Source organism: Peromyscus maniculatus, chromosome 8 (assembly GCF_049852395.1).
Source record: "Peromyscus maniculatus bairdii isolate BWxNUB_F1_BW_parent chromosome 8, HU_Pman_BW_mat_3.1, whole genome shotgun sequence".
NCBI classification, from domain to species: Eukaryota; Metazoa; Chordata; class Mammalia; order Rodentia; family Cricetidae; genus Peromyscus; species Peromyscus maniculatus.
The window spans coordinates 14,931,302-14,948,525 of NC_134859.1; the positions used below are offsets into that span (position 1 = coordinate 14,931,302).

Here is a 17,224-nt window from a genome sequence, read left to right on the forward strand (position 1 = left end):
TGATGATGATCTAATAGATCTTAGCCTGTTTTATAGTCTGATGATGATGATCTAATAGATCTTAGCGTGTTCTATAGTCTGATGATGATCTAATAGATCTTAGCGTGTTCTATAGTCTGATGATGATCTAATAGATCTTAGCGTGTTCTATAGTCTGATGATGATCTAATAGATCTTAGCGTGTTCTATAGTCTGATGATGATGATCTAATAGATCTTAGCGTGTTCTATAGTCTGATGATGATGATGATCTAATAGATCTTAGCGTGTTCTATAGTCTGATGATGATGATGATGATCTAATAGATCTTAGCGTGTTCTATAGTCTGATGATGATCTAATAGATCTTAGCGTGTTCTATAGTCTGATGATGATGATCTAATAGATCTTAGCGTGTTCTATAGTCTGGTGATGATGATCTAATAGATCTTAGCGTGTTCTATAGTCTGGTGATGATGATCTAATAGATCTTAGCGTGTTCTATAGTCTGGTGATGATGATCTAATAGATCTTAGCGTGTTCTATAGTCTGATGATGATGATCTAATAGATCTTAGCGTGTTCTATAGTCTGGTGATGATGATCTAATAGCACAAGAAGTGATTGCATGGGAGAGAAGGCGAGGCTGTTGCTGCTTCAGCCTCAAGCACAGAAGAGCTGGGGCTGGTCGAATTGGCCGAGGGACTGACTTGCTGAGGCAGGGTGCAGCGTGAGTTCAGGTGCTTGTAGAAGGGTAAGGATGATAGTGAAAGTTTAGAATTCAGGATGAATTTCCAGAAGATCACATATTTTCACCTTTTCACTAGGCATTAGTGAAAATCATCTCTAAAGATCATTCTACTAATCTTAGGGTCCTAACAGTTCGCTTAACTTTCCATACCCTTACCAATGCTGTGTTCATCTCTTGTCATTTGAAAGGGAAAGATTGTATTCCCCTCCAGTCTTCACAACTTAATTCCATTGCAGCCCACTTCTGTCTGGGGCTGCTGGCTGGTCTGCACTGCACCTGAGCACTGGGAATGAGCATCTTACAGTACTCCTCCCACAACTGCTCTGCTCCATCATCTTGAGTGCACTCTCTCTTCAGAGTGTTCATCCAAGCCACGAAGACAGACTTAAGCTTGTAGAGCTGTCTGCTAAATACCAAGTTCATTTTAAAAATGAAAGGAGAAAAAGAAAAGATGAATCAATATATTGGATTGTTTTCTAAGACAGGAAGCAAGATTGTACATACTGGTACAAAGTGTAGGTGTGATATATCTTACCCCTTGCACCTTCCTTACCCCACCCCCACTCTGCCGCACACTCCACTCCCAATCCTGGCATAGAGAACTGGCAGGACATGAGCAAACAGCTAAGCTGCCGACCCTTTGTTTGATTGTGTAGTGAAGGGCCGAGAGCAGGCAAATGATACAGCATTGGCTTTACCACGAATTATGTAAATAGGAGGGATTAGAGGGAAGTAACATTTTCTGTATCATGCACATCTAGCTTCATCTTCTCTTTCCCAAACCGAAGCTCCTCCATGGGCTCTTAGACTAGAGAACAAGTGAACTGTGTAATATCATACTTTACATTTATGGGGCACTGTTCCACTTACTGTTGGTAAGCACTTTGCATATGCTGTCTCCTTTACTCCACATAAGAGCTTTGGAAGTTATGGGTGTTCTTATCTTCATTTTATTGATAAGGAAACAGTGACTTACAGAGGTTAATAATGTGCCCAGATAGCCAGATAGTGAGCATTTAGGTGAGCTAGCCATTCAGTTCATGGCATTTTCTTATCCTGAGGCCGTACATAGCTTTGACATCCACCATATCCGGGCCCTGTGCTAAGGACAGGGGCTTTGCCTCTGCCGCTAATTATGACAGATGTAGTCAATGAGACAGTGTAGTTAAGGGGTTTTGCTTTGATTCTAGGCTTGGGAAGTCCTTCACTTAAGGAAAGTCTTCCTTTGGTGCTGCTGCAGAGACGGCAAAGGAGCAGCTGTCAGTGACCTGGCAGGCCATTGCCTCCACCACTCAGTGCTGTGGTGTAGGTCTCCCTCATAGGAGGAGTGCGGGGAACGAAGGATTGGAACGACACATGTTTGGGCCATAACAGGCAAGGGCAAAACAACATCTGAGAGACAGAAGAGTGTATAATAAAGTGAGTCGAATTGCTAGACTTTAAGCCTTTTGAAGGCACAGTCTCCAATTTTGGAAAATATTACTGAATAATACATAATGGAGAGAGCTAAATTCAGTGAAAAAATAATGGCTTAACCACGTCTTCTCTTTCATAGTCTCTAATAGCAACCATAGGACGCTGGGACACTTGAGTAACATGAGATAGTTTCCTAATTCAAACATATTAATCATTCTTTTGTAAAGCCATAATAGTAAATTAATGAATTCAGACATGTCTGACACAGTCCAAAAGGCAGGTGTGCCAACATTGTAACTTTAGCATAGCAGAAAAGATTAGGATCCTGAATAACCTGGATGATAGTCTACTCCATTACCTTCAAAACTGTCCCATCGAAGTTTCTAGGCTGTCTACTAAACCTTTGCTGCAAAGTGCATAGAGATGTTAGGAAAGTAAGAGACCAGTTCTGCTGAGGGAAGAGGAGAGCAGGGGAAGGCTCACAAAAGGACCCAGGTGGCCGTGAAGCCCACAGAGCTCTTGACTACCCCCTAAGGATAGCAGTATTCAATGAGCCCTTGGGCTTCTTTCCTTTGTCTCTGACCCTAGCAAACACAAAACGTGTGAGCACCTGCCTGTCTCCAGAATCACCCAGCTCTTCCCATCTTCTATCTATAGTGCTTTTCTTCTTCAGAAAAGGAAGGGTGGGGTTATGACCTTAATTTATATTTATTTGAGACAAGTACCCTACTGTCTTAGTTAGTTCTATTGCTGTGAATAGACACCATGACCACAGCAACTCTTATAAGGAAAACATTTAATTGAGGTGGCTTACAGTTTCAGAGGTTCAGTCCATTATGGCGGGGAACATGGCAGCGTGCAGGCAGACATGGTGTTGGAAAAGTAGCTGAGAGTTCTACATCTTGGCATGCAGGCAACAGGAAGTGAAGTGAGTGTCACACTGAGTGAAGCTAGAGTAAAGGAGACCTTAAAGCCCACCCCCACAGTGACACATTTCCTCTAACAAGGCCACACCTACTCCAGCAAAGCCACACCTAATAGTGCCACTCCCTATGAGCTTATGGAGCCAATCACATTCAGACTACCACACCTCCTTTTTTAGACTCCCAAGCCTTTGCACTTAGTCTGCCCAGAATACATCACATCTCCCAAGGCTATGTAGGAGACTGCAATTGGCCCTTCAAGCATAGCCTGTTCTGTGAAGCCTTTCCTACTGTCCTCTACCTCGCCATAGCATCATTATTTACTATGATAGTATTTGTCACATTTTATAGAGTTAATCACAAATCTCTTCACCCAGCCACAAGGAACTCCAGAGCAAAGATTGTTTTCGTTCATGTTTATCCCAGCACCTCACAGATAGTAGCTGTTAAATAAATACTGTCGTAGTGCATTCAGTCTTTGTGGAGATAAGGCATCTGTCTCTAAGGTGAGTTAGAATGAAGATGTGTTACTGAGTACATTCCAAGGTAGATTTCAGCTTTCTAGATAAAGCTTTTGTTTCTCAGATGTCTAAATTATAAGCAAAGTCACGTGGACATCCAAGGCCATAACAGAGCAATGGCAGTATTTTAGTAACAGATCAAGGAGAAACTTTCGCAGGGTAGTGGTGCACGCCTTTAATCCCAGCACTCAGGGAGGCAGAGGCAGGCAAATCTCTGTGAGTTCGAGGCCAGCCTGGTCTACAGAGCGAGATCCAGGAAAGGCATAAAGCTACACAGAGAAACCCTGTCTCGAAAAACCAAAAAAAAAAAGGGTAAACTTTCACCCCGACTAGTTCTAGTTCATGCTCTACTAGAAGTATTGGTCCTTTTTCATCTCTATGCGTGTGGTTACTATGATACACCTATCAAGTGTGAATTGGAAGCACCCCAGCATCTCATAAGCTGAATGTGGAGGTGCAGACCTGTGATCCCAGAATACAGAAGCTGGAGTCAGAAGAATTAGAAGTTAAAGAAAAGGAACACTGTAATATTTTTAGAATAGAATCTTTTTTCCCCGTTCATCTTTAAAACTTAAAATTTTAAGAAATAAAATAATAAAAATAATTTCATTCTGAAATTTTGTTCTAATTTAGTATAGATTAAGATGTATTAAAATTTAATTTAGGTATTATATCTTATACACCCATGGGTGGGTTGAGGGTGGGGAGACCACTGACTAGCCCTCTTGAAATAATGGCATATGTGAATGTGTTGGACCATCAAGGAAGTCTAAACATTAGGCACTAAGAAACTGAAGCAGGATCTACAAAGATGAGGCATAAGAAGGAAAGTGATGGCGTGGAATAGGAAGCTGTGGCCTCTGCCACACATTTGGTGTCAGGCTTGAGGTTATTAGCAGAGTTGGTGGTTATGAGCACAAAAACAGAAAAGACAAAAGACCAGCTGGAGCTAGCAGCAGTTGTATGCCATGGCTCTTACCGCTGCTGGTCCACCCTCAGAAAACCTTGCAGCTACCTCTACCGCCTTGTGCTCACAGATTGCTCCTGGGACCACTGCTACCAAAAAACATACCGGGTGATGGATTCTGGGAACTCTACTTCCTAGCCAGTTTGGCACAGACTAAAGTATACTATACTTCTAAATTTTAGAAATTGAATTTAGTTTCGATTTTATAAGCAGTGCTCATTTGAATAGGAAAAAGAAGAACTAAGAACATATCTATTGTTTAAAGAATTCCTGGATACTGATTAGCTACACACTTTCACAACACATTTCAGACACAAAAATTGTTGATTATAAATGCTAAGTACTACTGAAATGTTAAAGTGATTGTATACACAGTTCTTTGTCTTGCTAATGGCTAGCATATGTATTAAAGTTTTCTAAAGGAACAAAACTATGGGGCATAGTGGCACACACTTTGAAAGGCAGAGACAGGTGGATCTCTCTGAGTTCAAGACCAACGTAGTTGACATACCAGCATACCAAGTTCCAGTACAGCCATGGCTATAGAGAGACCCTGTCTCAAAACAGACTGCACGTGGTGGGGCACACTTTACTTCCAGCATTCAGGAGGCAGAGGCAGACGGATCTCTGAGTTTGAGGCCAGCCTGGTCTACAGAGCAAGTTCCAGGACATAGACCCGTCTCAAAACCTAAATAAATAAAAATAAGGAGCAGAACTGATAGACTAGTATAAATTAACCAGGGATTTATCAACGGTTTACAGGCTGGAGTCCAGTGGTCCAACAATAACTACTTCACCATGGGTTTATCAAGACTGGTAATTGTTCAGTCTACAAGACTGGATGTCTCAGCAGTCCTAGTCTGGTCCTGGGGTCCTAGAGGATTCCTAGAGAGCTGCTAGTAGTCTGTGTTGGAATCTTGAAGAAGGAGGTTCTAAAACCAGTGAAAGAATGGCAGGCAAGCAAAGAGCAAGAGCTTCCTTCTCCCATGGCCCTTTACACTGAGGCTGGGAGGTGTGGCCCAGACTTAGGGCGGGTCTTCCACCTTAAATGATCCAATCCAGAAAAACTCTCACTGGTATGCCTGGCTGCTTGGGTTTTAGTTGATTCCAGATGTGGTCGAATTTGTAGTGGCTAACCAAGGTTAGCCATCATAACCTAGAACTTTGGGAGAGATTTTAAACTAATCATCTCAGGATCTTCTAAGACCTGAAAAAAAAAATCAGAAACTGATTATTTTGTACAATGCCAGTAATTTCTGTGTCCCATCTAATTCCAAATCCATGAGGCTCCTAGAAATAAAGTAACTCAAAATTAATTAAGTCCACATAGGAAATTAAAACTTCACCCAGAGTTTAGAATCATTTACATCTTAGGCTTTCTTTTTTTTTTTCTGACTTAGCTGGTTATTTTAAGTAATATTTTTACTCATTCTTGGAGAATTTCATACAATATATTTTGAACATATTCACCCATCAACTCCCATTACCACTCTCCAATCTCTTCCCACTCAAGTTGAGATTTCTTCTTCCCTATCAAATACAGCTTGTGTTACCCAGGCACTCTTGGGTGCAGGACCTGTACTGGGGTGTGGTCAACCTACAGGGCTCTTCACGTTGAGAACACTTACCACTCCCTCCCAGGAGCTCTCCCATGCTGTAGCTCTTCAGCTAGTGCTGCGATTTGCTTCACTGGTGATCTTATCCTATCTCGTTTGTTTTTTATGTTTGCTAACTCAGTTTCTCTCTTTTCTCTTTAACATTTATTTGCATTTCTGTATATGTATATATTCATGTGTGTACACGAGCCACAGAGCATGTGTGGAAGTCCAGTTTCTCCCTCCACCATGCAGGGATGGATCTCAGGCCATCAGACTTGGCAACAGGTGTCCTTAACCACTGATATATCTCACCACCCCTTACCCTACCTCTTTTTTTTTTTTATTAAAATGTTTATTTAAGGGCTAATAGTTCATTTGTATTAAAGTACATAAACTAATCTGAAGAGTGTGTGTCTCTCGTGGTTTTCTTCATGTTTACATATATATCAGTATAATTGCCATCCAAATAAAACCACTAACCTTCCATAGTGCCCTTGAATGATTTTTTGACTTGGGCTCTTCATTCTTCCCAAGTAAATGATCTTGTATATTTATTTTTTGATTAATGGATGATTCAATTTGGGGAACAGTGTCTCACAACTGCTTTGAAGTACATCTCCTTATCACTTTCTCTCTGCTTTTACCCTACAACAGGAAATCAGATCTTGTCTCTTGGGAGTCTCTCAAAAGATCAGATTTATCCAATGAAACTCAAGGGCATCTCCATCTGCTATTCAGCTCTCAAATCTGCCTTATGTGGAAATTATGTCAGCTTTGGCGTCTTCAAGTTGTATGGGGACAACCATTTTGACAATGTACTCGAGGCCTTTGTGAAAATGCTGCTGTCAGTGTCCCACAGTGACTTGCTGGTAAGCACTGCTGTGCCCTGGGGGGTTCTTCATGTGAAAAGTGAAATACCAGCACCACAGCCTGGAATTGTTACAACAAAACCCGGGGAATCCAAACACCAGCACATTCTATGTTTCAAAACAGCATGATTGCTCCAGACTTAGCAGACCTGGACAGCTCTCGTAGTTATTTATGTAGTTCAACGCACAGGCCAACGCACAGGCTAAAAAACGTCTCAGCTGTCATTTCTAACTACTTGGTCATCCAAAGTGCTCTAGCCTCTTCATATGAAAATAGATTTAGTAATGTCAGTAAATTGCTTTCAGCTATATTCATGATTCAAAAAAGAAGATACAGGATTAGATGCAGTTTCCCCTTCCTTTCATTCTACCCTTTAGCTTCTTGCTGCTTGAACTTCCTTTGTATTAAAATTTAGACATGGCAGACAGTGTTAAACTGAACGTTGAACAACCTGATATATAGAGTGTTGTTCATTAGTCATGTACCTTGAATTACTCACCTCTCTACTTCTCTAAGCCACACTGTTTAAATGAGTGCATTGAAGAATGTGATTTTTTGGCCCCTTTGTGCTATGACATTTAGCTTCTGTGATATATGTCAGTGATCTTTAAACTTTGAAACCTTTCAGAAATGTCTGGGATGCTTGTTGGAAATGCAAATTTCTAGACTTCTTTGGTTTATCTCATCAGCAGATTTCCTTTAAAACATTTCTGCCAATTTATATAGAAGCCATTGTGTGCTTGATGTGTTTTCAGTAAGTACTTGTTAAAATAATGAAATTCAGCATTGGGTTAATTGAGACTTTCCCATCTGCTCCCAGAAGTTTCATAAATGATCTGGAGAGCTTGTGTGAGAAATGTGCCTAGATCTTACAATGCTCTCATGCACAGCACACCTCATGCCAGGGTGTGAAACCTCCTTACAGTGGAGTGAAATGTTCATTGAACACAAAACCCATATGACAGAAATTACAAAGTAGAAACTGGAATCGTCAGTTACCATGTTCAGCAGTCTCATTGAAAGGACTTTGCACTACAGTTGTGGTCCACCAAGAAAACTGATTTCACTCCAGGCAAACCATCAATAATTCTCAAACCTGGGAAGGTACATAAGACTTATGTACCATGTATGAAAAATTGCTTATTTCAAGGCCATACTTCAAAGCTTTTTATTGAGTGAGTCTGGAGGGGGGGTTGGAAAACCATATCTTGAATAAGCATGCTTATAGAAATGTTATAATCTCACTAGGTGCCACGCGACTCTAGGTTATATTTGCCATGAGTGTTATACCTTGATACTGGTTTACATTGCATTTGAGATTTCCCAGGTATTTTCTCATATAATTGTCTCTTGTCTTTAGAATATGATAAATAATAAATCATTTACCAAATAATAATTTAGTTAGATGGGTTGCTATGTCCATGTGGCTTGACATTAACTCTATCTCTTTGTGTAGCAATATCGGAAACTGAGCCAGTCTTATTACCCACTCCTGGAATGTCTCACCCAGGACCACATGAGCTTCATCACCAACTTGGAGCCTCCTGTGCTTCTGTATGTTCTCACATCTCTCTCAGAGGGACTCACCACTCTTGGTAAGGGTCATGGAAAGACTTGACTTCGTTCTCCTAATGTATGTGTCCACTGAGATGGTTGTCCGATGAAGGGCAAAGAAATGTTACCAGCCCAACTGAAAGATTATTTTACAAGCTATTACTTGCAAATGGGAAAATACACTGTTACTATTTTGGCAATTTTATTTATCAGTTTTGAGATACAATTTAAATACCATCTAAGTCCAAAAAGTTCTAACAGATACATACACAATAATAAAAATATTTGCATCACTATACTCCGTTATGTCCCCATCAAGTCTATTCCCTACCCTTAACCCTACTCCAAGGAAACTACTGTCTTTCTAGATTTGTATATAAATGGACTCTTAAAACAGAACATTCATACACACGTCTTTATGTGACTCTGCTTTGTATTTCCCTCAGATCAATACCTAGGGTAGAACTTCTGGGTTGTAGCTGTCAGTTGCTATGCTGAGATGCCATTTCCCGATGTGGCTGTAGTGTTTGCTCCAACAGTGTAGAAAGGTTCGGACTGTTCCTCATCCTCACACTTGCAGTGACTCTTCTCAGGCTGAGCCATCATAGTGGAATGGAGTCTGTGGTTTTCATTTCCATATCACCAATGAATAATTTGAGGGTATTTCCATGCTTACTTGCTTTATCATGTATTGTGTTAGTATTCTATTGCTGTGGCAAAATACTTGAGAGAAGTCAACATAGAGCAAGGTAGGTTAATATTTTGGTTCACAGTTTCAGAGATTTTAGTTCATGGTCCCTTGTTCTCCTCATTTTAGGCCTGAGGCAAGGCTAAAGGTTATGGCAGGAAGCATTTGACAGAACAAAGTTTCTAACCTCATGGTGACCAAGAAGCAGAGAGAGCAAGAGAACAGATTTGAAGTCAAATGATATACTTCAAAGACACACCTCAGTAACCCACTCCTTCAGCCATCCCTACCCCATTATGTATTCAGTATGAACTCCTCAACGAGTAATCTATTAATGAAGTTAGCACCTCCATGATCCACTCAGTCACCTCTCTCCACCAGCAGCTGGGAAGGGAGCCACCTAGGAGACTTGGGGAACATTGTAGATCCAAACAGTAACCTACATTTTCTTGGTGAAGTGTTTGTTCATAGCTTTTACTCTGGTTTTTTGTAACTCTGTAGTTTATGTTGTTGGTGATTTGTAAGTTGTTATATATTCTGGGTACAGATTCTTTGGTTGTTCAAGACAGTGTTTCTCTGTGTAACCCTGCCTGTCTTGGAACTTGCTCTGTACACCAGACTGGCATTGAACTCACAGAGATCCGCCTGCCTCTGCCTCCTGAGTGCTGGGATTAAAGGTGTGTGCCACCACCTTCAGGTTTGGATACAGATTTTGTTTGTTTATTTGGGGATTTGTTGTTGTTTTTCAAGACAGGGTTTCTCTGTGTAACAGCTCTGACTGTCCTAGAACTTTTGTACAATTTGTAGACCATGTTGGCCTTGAACTCACAGAGACCGCCTGTCCCTGACTTCCGACTGCTGGAATTAAAGATGTGCGCCACCACCTCCGGGTTTGGATACAAATTCTTACTCAGATATGGTTTGCAGGTAATTTGAGCCTATGACATGTCTTTGTGTTTTACTAACAGTATCGTGTGAAAAGGAAAAGTTTCTATTTTGAGGAAATCCAATACTTCTTTAGCCTGAAGTCATAAAGATTTCCCATTTTCTTCCAAAAGTATCATCAGTTTGGCTCTCGTGTTTAAATCTAGATGCATTTCAATTTAACTTTTACCTGTGTTCTAGGGATCAAACATAGATTCCTTTTAAAACATAAGTATTTGATTGTTCTAGAACCTTTTATCTTTTGCTTATTTACCTTTTACAAACTATATGGCCTAATTCTATACTTGGTCTTAAATGCTGTAGTACATACTTTTCTCTTACAAATTATTATAACATTAATTCTTTGCCTTTTCGTAGAAATTTTAGAATTAACCTGTCATTTTGTGTTTCCCCACCCCTGACCCCAAACAAAAGACTAGGGGAATTTTGCTTAGGAATGCATTGAGTCCTGCAGCTCCTTTTGGAGATAACAGGCACATTAGCTATATTCAAGACCAATTCTGGGAAATTCCTCCATTCTTCTGCTCACTAATGTCTTCCTTAATTATAGCTTTGAATCTGAGTTTTGTATGTATTTTGTTTGATTTATAACCAAACATTATAGATTTTGTGCCACTTACGCGGTATTCTTAAATTTCCTATCTTTCTTTGCTACCTATAGATATAATGTTTTTTTATATGTTGACCTTTCTAAACTTACTAATTGCTAATTTATCATAGATTTCTTAACTTTTTCTACATAAATATATCAACAACTAAAGCTTTAACTTATCTTTTACATTTATATACTAGCAAGAACCTATAAAACAGTTCGGGGTTAGGTTGGGGTTAGGAAAAAACAGTGTAGAGTAGAGGTGATCATACCAAATACCATTTTGTCATCTCCAGGATGGGAGAAAGCACTGAGTCTCATAACATTCATATAATGTTAGGGTTCTCATTAGATGGTTTTTTTCCTGTCTAGGAAACCTGAACAATTTCCCAATGTGACTGACAACATTTTGCTCCAGCCGTACAGAATGGTTCCAGGTCCTCATCCTAATAATTATGAGTCTTTAAAGTATAATTGTCTGATATTATTATCATGAATAGTATTGAATTGACCTTATCAAATATTTTTTTCTATGTACTTGTGCTAGTTAGTTTCTTGTCAATTTGACATAAGCTAGGGTCACCTGGGAAGAGAGAGCCACAACTGAGAAAATGCCTCTATCAGATTGTAGATAGCAAGCCTGTGGGGTATTTTCTTGATTAGTGGTTGGTTTGGGGGGGACCTAGCCCATGTGGGTGATGTCACCTCTGGGCAGGTGGTCCTGGAAGGTGTAAGAAAGATATCTGAATGTGAGCTGAAGAACAAGCCGGTAATCAGCATCCCTTCCATGGTCTCTACATGCCCTGACTTCCTTCGGTGATGGAGTGTATGTAGCCTAAGATTTATAAGATAACATAAACTCCAAGTTGCTTTTTGGTCATGGAGTTTTATCACAGTAATAGAACAACACTAGAGAGTAGGGGAGCAAGAGAAGGGGAGGGCGGGGGAACAGGGGTTGGTATATAAAATGAAAAAATAAATAAATAAAAAAATTTTAAAAGAATATATAGGGTTTTTAATGCTAATGTATTGCTTTAATATTAATGATCATGCTCAGAGGTCAAACAAACCATGCATTCCTGGATTCAGGGTGATAAGATTTTTCTTTTTCTTTTTTTTTTTTTTTTTTTTTTTTTCTTTCTGAGACACGGTTTCTCTGTGTAGCTTTGCACCTTTCCTGGAACTCGCTTTGGAGACCAGGCTGGCCTCGAACTCACAGAGATCCGCCTGCCTCTGCCTCCCAAGGCGTGCTGGGATTAAAGGCGTGCACCACCACCGCCCGGCGAGGATAAGATTTTGATACAGATTTTTACATCTTTATTTGTATCATCAGATATTGGTGTGTTCTTCTATATTAATATATTCTCCTATAGTTTTTATATACTATTCTGTTTTCATAACCCTGACATATGTTAGTGTTAGTCTTGTGCCTTCATAATATGAGCTCAAAAGTGTTTCCTCCTCTGCTGTCTCAGATTTGCATAGACTTGTATAGGGGTTGTTTAATGTTGACTAGAATTCTCCAGTTCAACCATCTGACTTAGATTTGTCTTTGGGCAGTTTTCAACCACAAACTAAATTTCTTCATGCCCATTGGTCCATCTATAACCTCTGCCTGCTATCCAGTGTGTCTGTATCGTCTGTAATCATCTGCCCATTGGTCCATCTATAACCTCTGCCTGCTATCCAGTGTGTCTGTATCGTCTGTAATCATCTGCCCATTGGTCCATCTATAACCTCTGCCTGCTATCCAGTGTGTCTGTATCGTCTGTCTATAGTCTCTACAGTGATACCCTGGTGCTGGTCATTGTGCCCTCTCTTTTCATCATTCTAGCTATAGTTACCAGTTTTGTTAGTAAAGCTTTCATTTTGATGATTTTTCTGTTTTCTGATATTTATTTTACTAAGTACAATTTTTTATTTTCTTCAGTTCACTTTGCTCTGTCTTTTCTAGTCTCATTTTCAGATGAACATATAGTTTATTGATTTTAAACCTTTAGACCTTCTTTTGTAATGTATACATATACTACATCAGCATTACTATGAGCATATCTCAAAGATTACATGTATTCTGATTTTCTGTTATTCATTTTTTAAAAAAAAAAATTTTTTTGAGATAAGGTTTTTCTGTGTAGTTTTGTTTGTCCTAGAACGCACTCTGTAGACCAGACTAGCCTCGAACTCACAAAGCTATGCCTGTCTTTGCCTTCCAAGTGCTGGTACCACCACCACCCAGCAATTAAAAAATATTTTAGCCGGGCAGTGATGGCGCACACCTTTAGTCCTAGCACTTAGGAGGCAGAGCCAGGCGGATCTCTGTGAGTTCAAGGCCAGCCAGGTCTACAGAGCAAGATCCAGGACAGATACCAAAACTATACAGAGAAACACAGTCTTGAAAAAACCAAAAAAGATATATATTTTTTAATAATATTTCATTTATTCTTTGAGGATCTCATAACATGTATATACAGTGTATTTCTGTGTTCACCTTCTGCTCACCCACAGCTTTCCTCAGACCCCACTCAGCATACATGTCTTCTTCCCACTTCCTGTCCTCTTTTTCTTACTCTCTTGAGTAACCCGCTAAGCCCAGTGAGTGCTGCCTGTCCACATGCTCATTGCTGAGGCCCATCTACTGGAGCTTGAAAACTACCAAAAGAATAACCACTCTCTTTTCCGCGGCAGCGGCAGCCGTCAACTGCTAATAGCTCATTGGCTAGGTGGGTCTTTTGAGTCTCACCCAATCTTTGCTTGAGTTCATGAGTCCATTAGTCAGGTCATATCCAGGAGACAGCATTTCACAGGGTTCCTCCATAGCCTCCAGCTCTCAATTCTTCCTGCCCCCTCCTCTGAGATGTCCCTGGGTCTTGGGGGTTGGGGACTTGATAAGGATGTCCCATAAAGGGATAAGCACTCAGTCACTTATTCTCAGCACTTTGATCAGTTTGGGGCCTCTCACTGCTTCCCATGGCAAAAAGAAGCTTCTTTAACCAAAGTTACAATAGTTCAGATTTGTGGGTAGAAACATGAGTGCCTGGAAGGTAGACAGTTTGACCCCGAAAATGTCTTTATTGTCCTGCTGATTTTCATTTGAGCAATAGGTGATTCCTTTGAAGCATATTGCTTAGTTTTCAATTATTTGAAGATGTTCTTCACTCTGTAATTAAGTATAGTTTGTTGGTTTTTGTTTTTTGAGACAGGGTTTCTCTGTATGGCCCTATTTATCCTGGAACTCACTCTGTAGACCAAGCTGGCCTCAGAGATCCATGTCCCTCTGCTTTGAGGACTGGGTTTTTTAAAGGAATGCGCCACTACACTCAGCAATTCATTGATTTTTTTTTAACCTTTTAAATTCATTAAGACTGTTTTATGGTTCAAACTACCATGAACTTGACACGGGTACTTGTGTGAATTTGTGTTCCACTGTTGTGAAAAACATTCTAAGTGTCAGGTCAGGGCTAAGTGACTGATGGCATTCCAATAATCTATATTCTTACTGTTAGGTTGTATAATTCTTTTTATCTCCTTGTTCTGTGAATTGACAAGAGAAAACTACTATAGTCTAGCTATAGTTAGAGCTTAGCCCTGGTCTCCATCTCTGTTCAGTCCTATCAGTGTGTGTATTAAATATTTCAAAGTTCCTGTCAAGTGTGTGAATATTTTAAATTATGGTATTCCTTTTTTTTTTCTTTTTTTTTTTTTCCTTTTATTTTATTTTACAATACCATTCAGTTCTACATATCAGCCACGGATTCCCTTGTTCTCCCCCTTCCTGCCCCCCTCCCCTTCCCCCCAGCCCACCCCCAATTCCCACCTCCTCCAGGGCAAAGCCTCCCCTGAGGACTGAGATCAACCTGGTAGACCCAGTCCAGGCAGGTCCAGTCCCCTCCTCCCAGACTGAGCCAAGCGTCCCTGCATAAGCTCCAGGTTTCAAACAGCCAACTCATGCAATGAGCATAGGACATGGTACCACTGCCTAGATGCCTCCCAAACAGATCAAGCCAATCAACTGTCTCACCTATTCAGAGGGCCTGATCCAGGTGGGGGCCCCTCAGCCTTTGGTTCATAGTTCATGTGTTTCCATTCATTTGGCTATTTGTCCCTGTGCTTTATCCAACCTTGGTTTCAACAATTCTCGCTCATATAAACCCTCCTCTTTCTCACTAATTATACTCCCGGCGCTCCACCGTGGATCTCTGCATCCAGATTCCTCAGTCCTTGGATGGGGTTTCTGGCACAACTATTAGGGTGTTTGGCCATCCCATGACCAGAGTAGGTCAGTTCTGGCTGTTTCTTGACCATTGCCAGCAGTCTTCTGTGGGGGTATCTTTGTGGATTTTTGTGGGCCTCTTTAGCACTTTGTTTCTTCCTTTTCTCATGTGGTCTTCATTTACCATGGTCTCCTATTCCTTGTTCTCCCTCTCTGTTCTTGATCCAACTGGGATCTCCCGCTCTCCTTCCCTCGACCCTCGCCCTTCATTACTCCCACTCATGTCCAGGTTGTTCATGTAGATCTCAGCCATTTCTCTGTCATTGGGCGATCCTCGTGTCTTTTTTGGGGTCCTGTTTTCCAGGTAGCCTCACTGGTGATGTGAGTAGCAGTCCAGTCATCCTTGTTCCACATCTAGTATCCTCCTGTGAGTGAGTACATACCATATTTGTCTTTCTGAGTCTGGGTTACCTCACTCAGGATGATTTTTTCTAGATCCATCCATTTGCCTGCACACCTCATGATATCATTGTTTTTCTCTGCTGAGTAGTATTCCATTGTGTATATGTGCCACAATTTATTTATCCATTCTTCAGTTGAAGGGCATCTAGGTTGTTTCCAGGTTTTGGCTATTACAAACAATGCTGCTATGAACATAGCTGAGCAAGTGCTCTTGTGGTATGATTGAGCATTTCTTGGGTTTATATCCAAGAGTAGTATAGCTAGATCTTGGGGGAGATTGATTCCCAATTTTCCAAGAAAGTGCCATATTGATTTCCAAAGTGGTTGTACAAGCTTGCATTCCCACCAGCAGTGGAGGAGAGTTCCCCTAGTTCCATATCTTCTCCAGCATAAAGTGTCTTCAGTGTTTTTTATCTTAGCCATTCTGACAGGCGTAAGGTGGTTTTGATTTACATTTCCCTGATGATTAGGGATGTTGAGCAATTCCTTAAATGTCTTTCAGCCATTTGAGTTTCCTCTGTTGAGAATTCTGTTTAGTTCTATAGCCCATTTCTTAATTGGACTGTTGATCGTTTTGATGTCTGATTTCTTGAGTTCGTTATATATTCTGGATATCAGTCCTCTGTCAGATGTGGGGTTGGTGAAGATGTTTTCCCATTCTGTAGGCTGTCGCTTTGCCTTGTTGGCCGTATTCTTTGCTCTACAAAAGCTTCTCAGTTTCAAGTGGTCCCATTGATTGATTGTTTCTTTCAGTGTCTGTGCTACTGGTGTTATATTTAGGAAATGATCTCCTATGCCAATGCGTTCAAGACTACTTCCTACTTTCTCTTCTAGCAGGTTCAGAGTAGCTGGATTTATGTTGAGGTCCTTGATCTACTTGGACTTAAGTTTTGTGCACGGTGACAGATATGGATCTATTTGCAGCCTTCTACATGTTGATATCCAGTTATGCCAGCACCATTTGTTGAAGATGCTTTCTTTTTTCCATTGTACACTTTTGGCTTCTTTGTCAAAAATTATATGTTCATAGGTGTTCGAGTTAATGTCAGGGTCTTCAATTTGATTCCATTGGTCCATATGTCGGTTTTTATGCCAATATCAAGCTGTTTTTATTACTGTAGCTCTATAGTAGAGCTTGAAGTCAGGGATCGTGATGCCTCCAGAGGTTGTTTTATTGTACAGGATTCTTTTGGCTATCCTGGGTTTTTGTTTTTCCATATGAAGTTGAGTATTATTCTTTCCAGGTCTGTGAAGAATTGTGTTGGTATTTTGATGGAGATTGCATTGAATCTGTAGATTGCTTTTGGTAAAATTGCCATTTTTACTATGTTGGTCCTGCCTATCCATGAGCATGGGAGATCTTTCCATTTTCTGACATCTTCTTCAATTTCTTTTTTCAGGGACTTAAAGTTCTTGTCATATAGGTCCTTCACTTGCTTGGTTAGTATTACCCCAAGGTATTTTATGTCATTTGTGACTATTGTAAAGGGTGATGTATCTCTGATTTCCTTCTCAGCTTCTTTGTCCATTGTATATAGGAGGGCTACTGATTTTTTTGAGTGGATCTTGTATCCTGCTATGTTGCTGAAGGTGTTTATAAGCTTTATCAATTCCTGGGTGGAATCTTTGGAGTCACTCAAGTATACTATCATGTCATCTGCAAATAGGGAAAGCTTGACTTCTTCCTTTCCAATTTGTATCCCCTTAATCTCCTTATGTTGTCTTATTGCTCTGGCTAGAACTTCAAGTAC

The 17,224-nt window shown here is 40.4% G+C and overlaps 1 protein-coding gene across 4 annotated transcripts in view; it reads left to right on the top strand.

The window, feature by feature from the left end:
• Ranbp17 (RAN binding protein 17) overlaps positions 1 to 17,224 on the top strand; it is a 340,305-nt gene that overhangs the window by 278,398 nt on the left and 44,683 nt on the right. For all 4 annotated transcript variants that reach the window (XR_013053188.1, XR_006075264.2, XM_015997609.3 and 1 more), the window contains 2 exons: positions 6,807 to 7,021; positions 8,479 to 8,617. Coding sequence is in view for 2 of the 4 variants with exons in the window: in XM_015997609.3 (XP_015853095.2) it covers positions 6,807 to 7,021; positions 8,479 to 8,617 (354 nt within the window). In the remaining 2 variants the exon portion in view is untranslated. The remainder of the gene's footprint in view (positions 1 to 6,806; positions 7,022 to 8,478; positions 8,618 to 17,224) is intronic.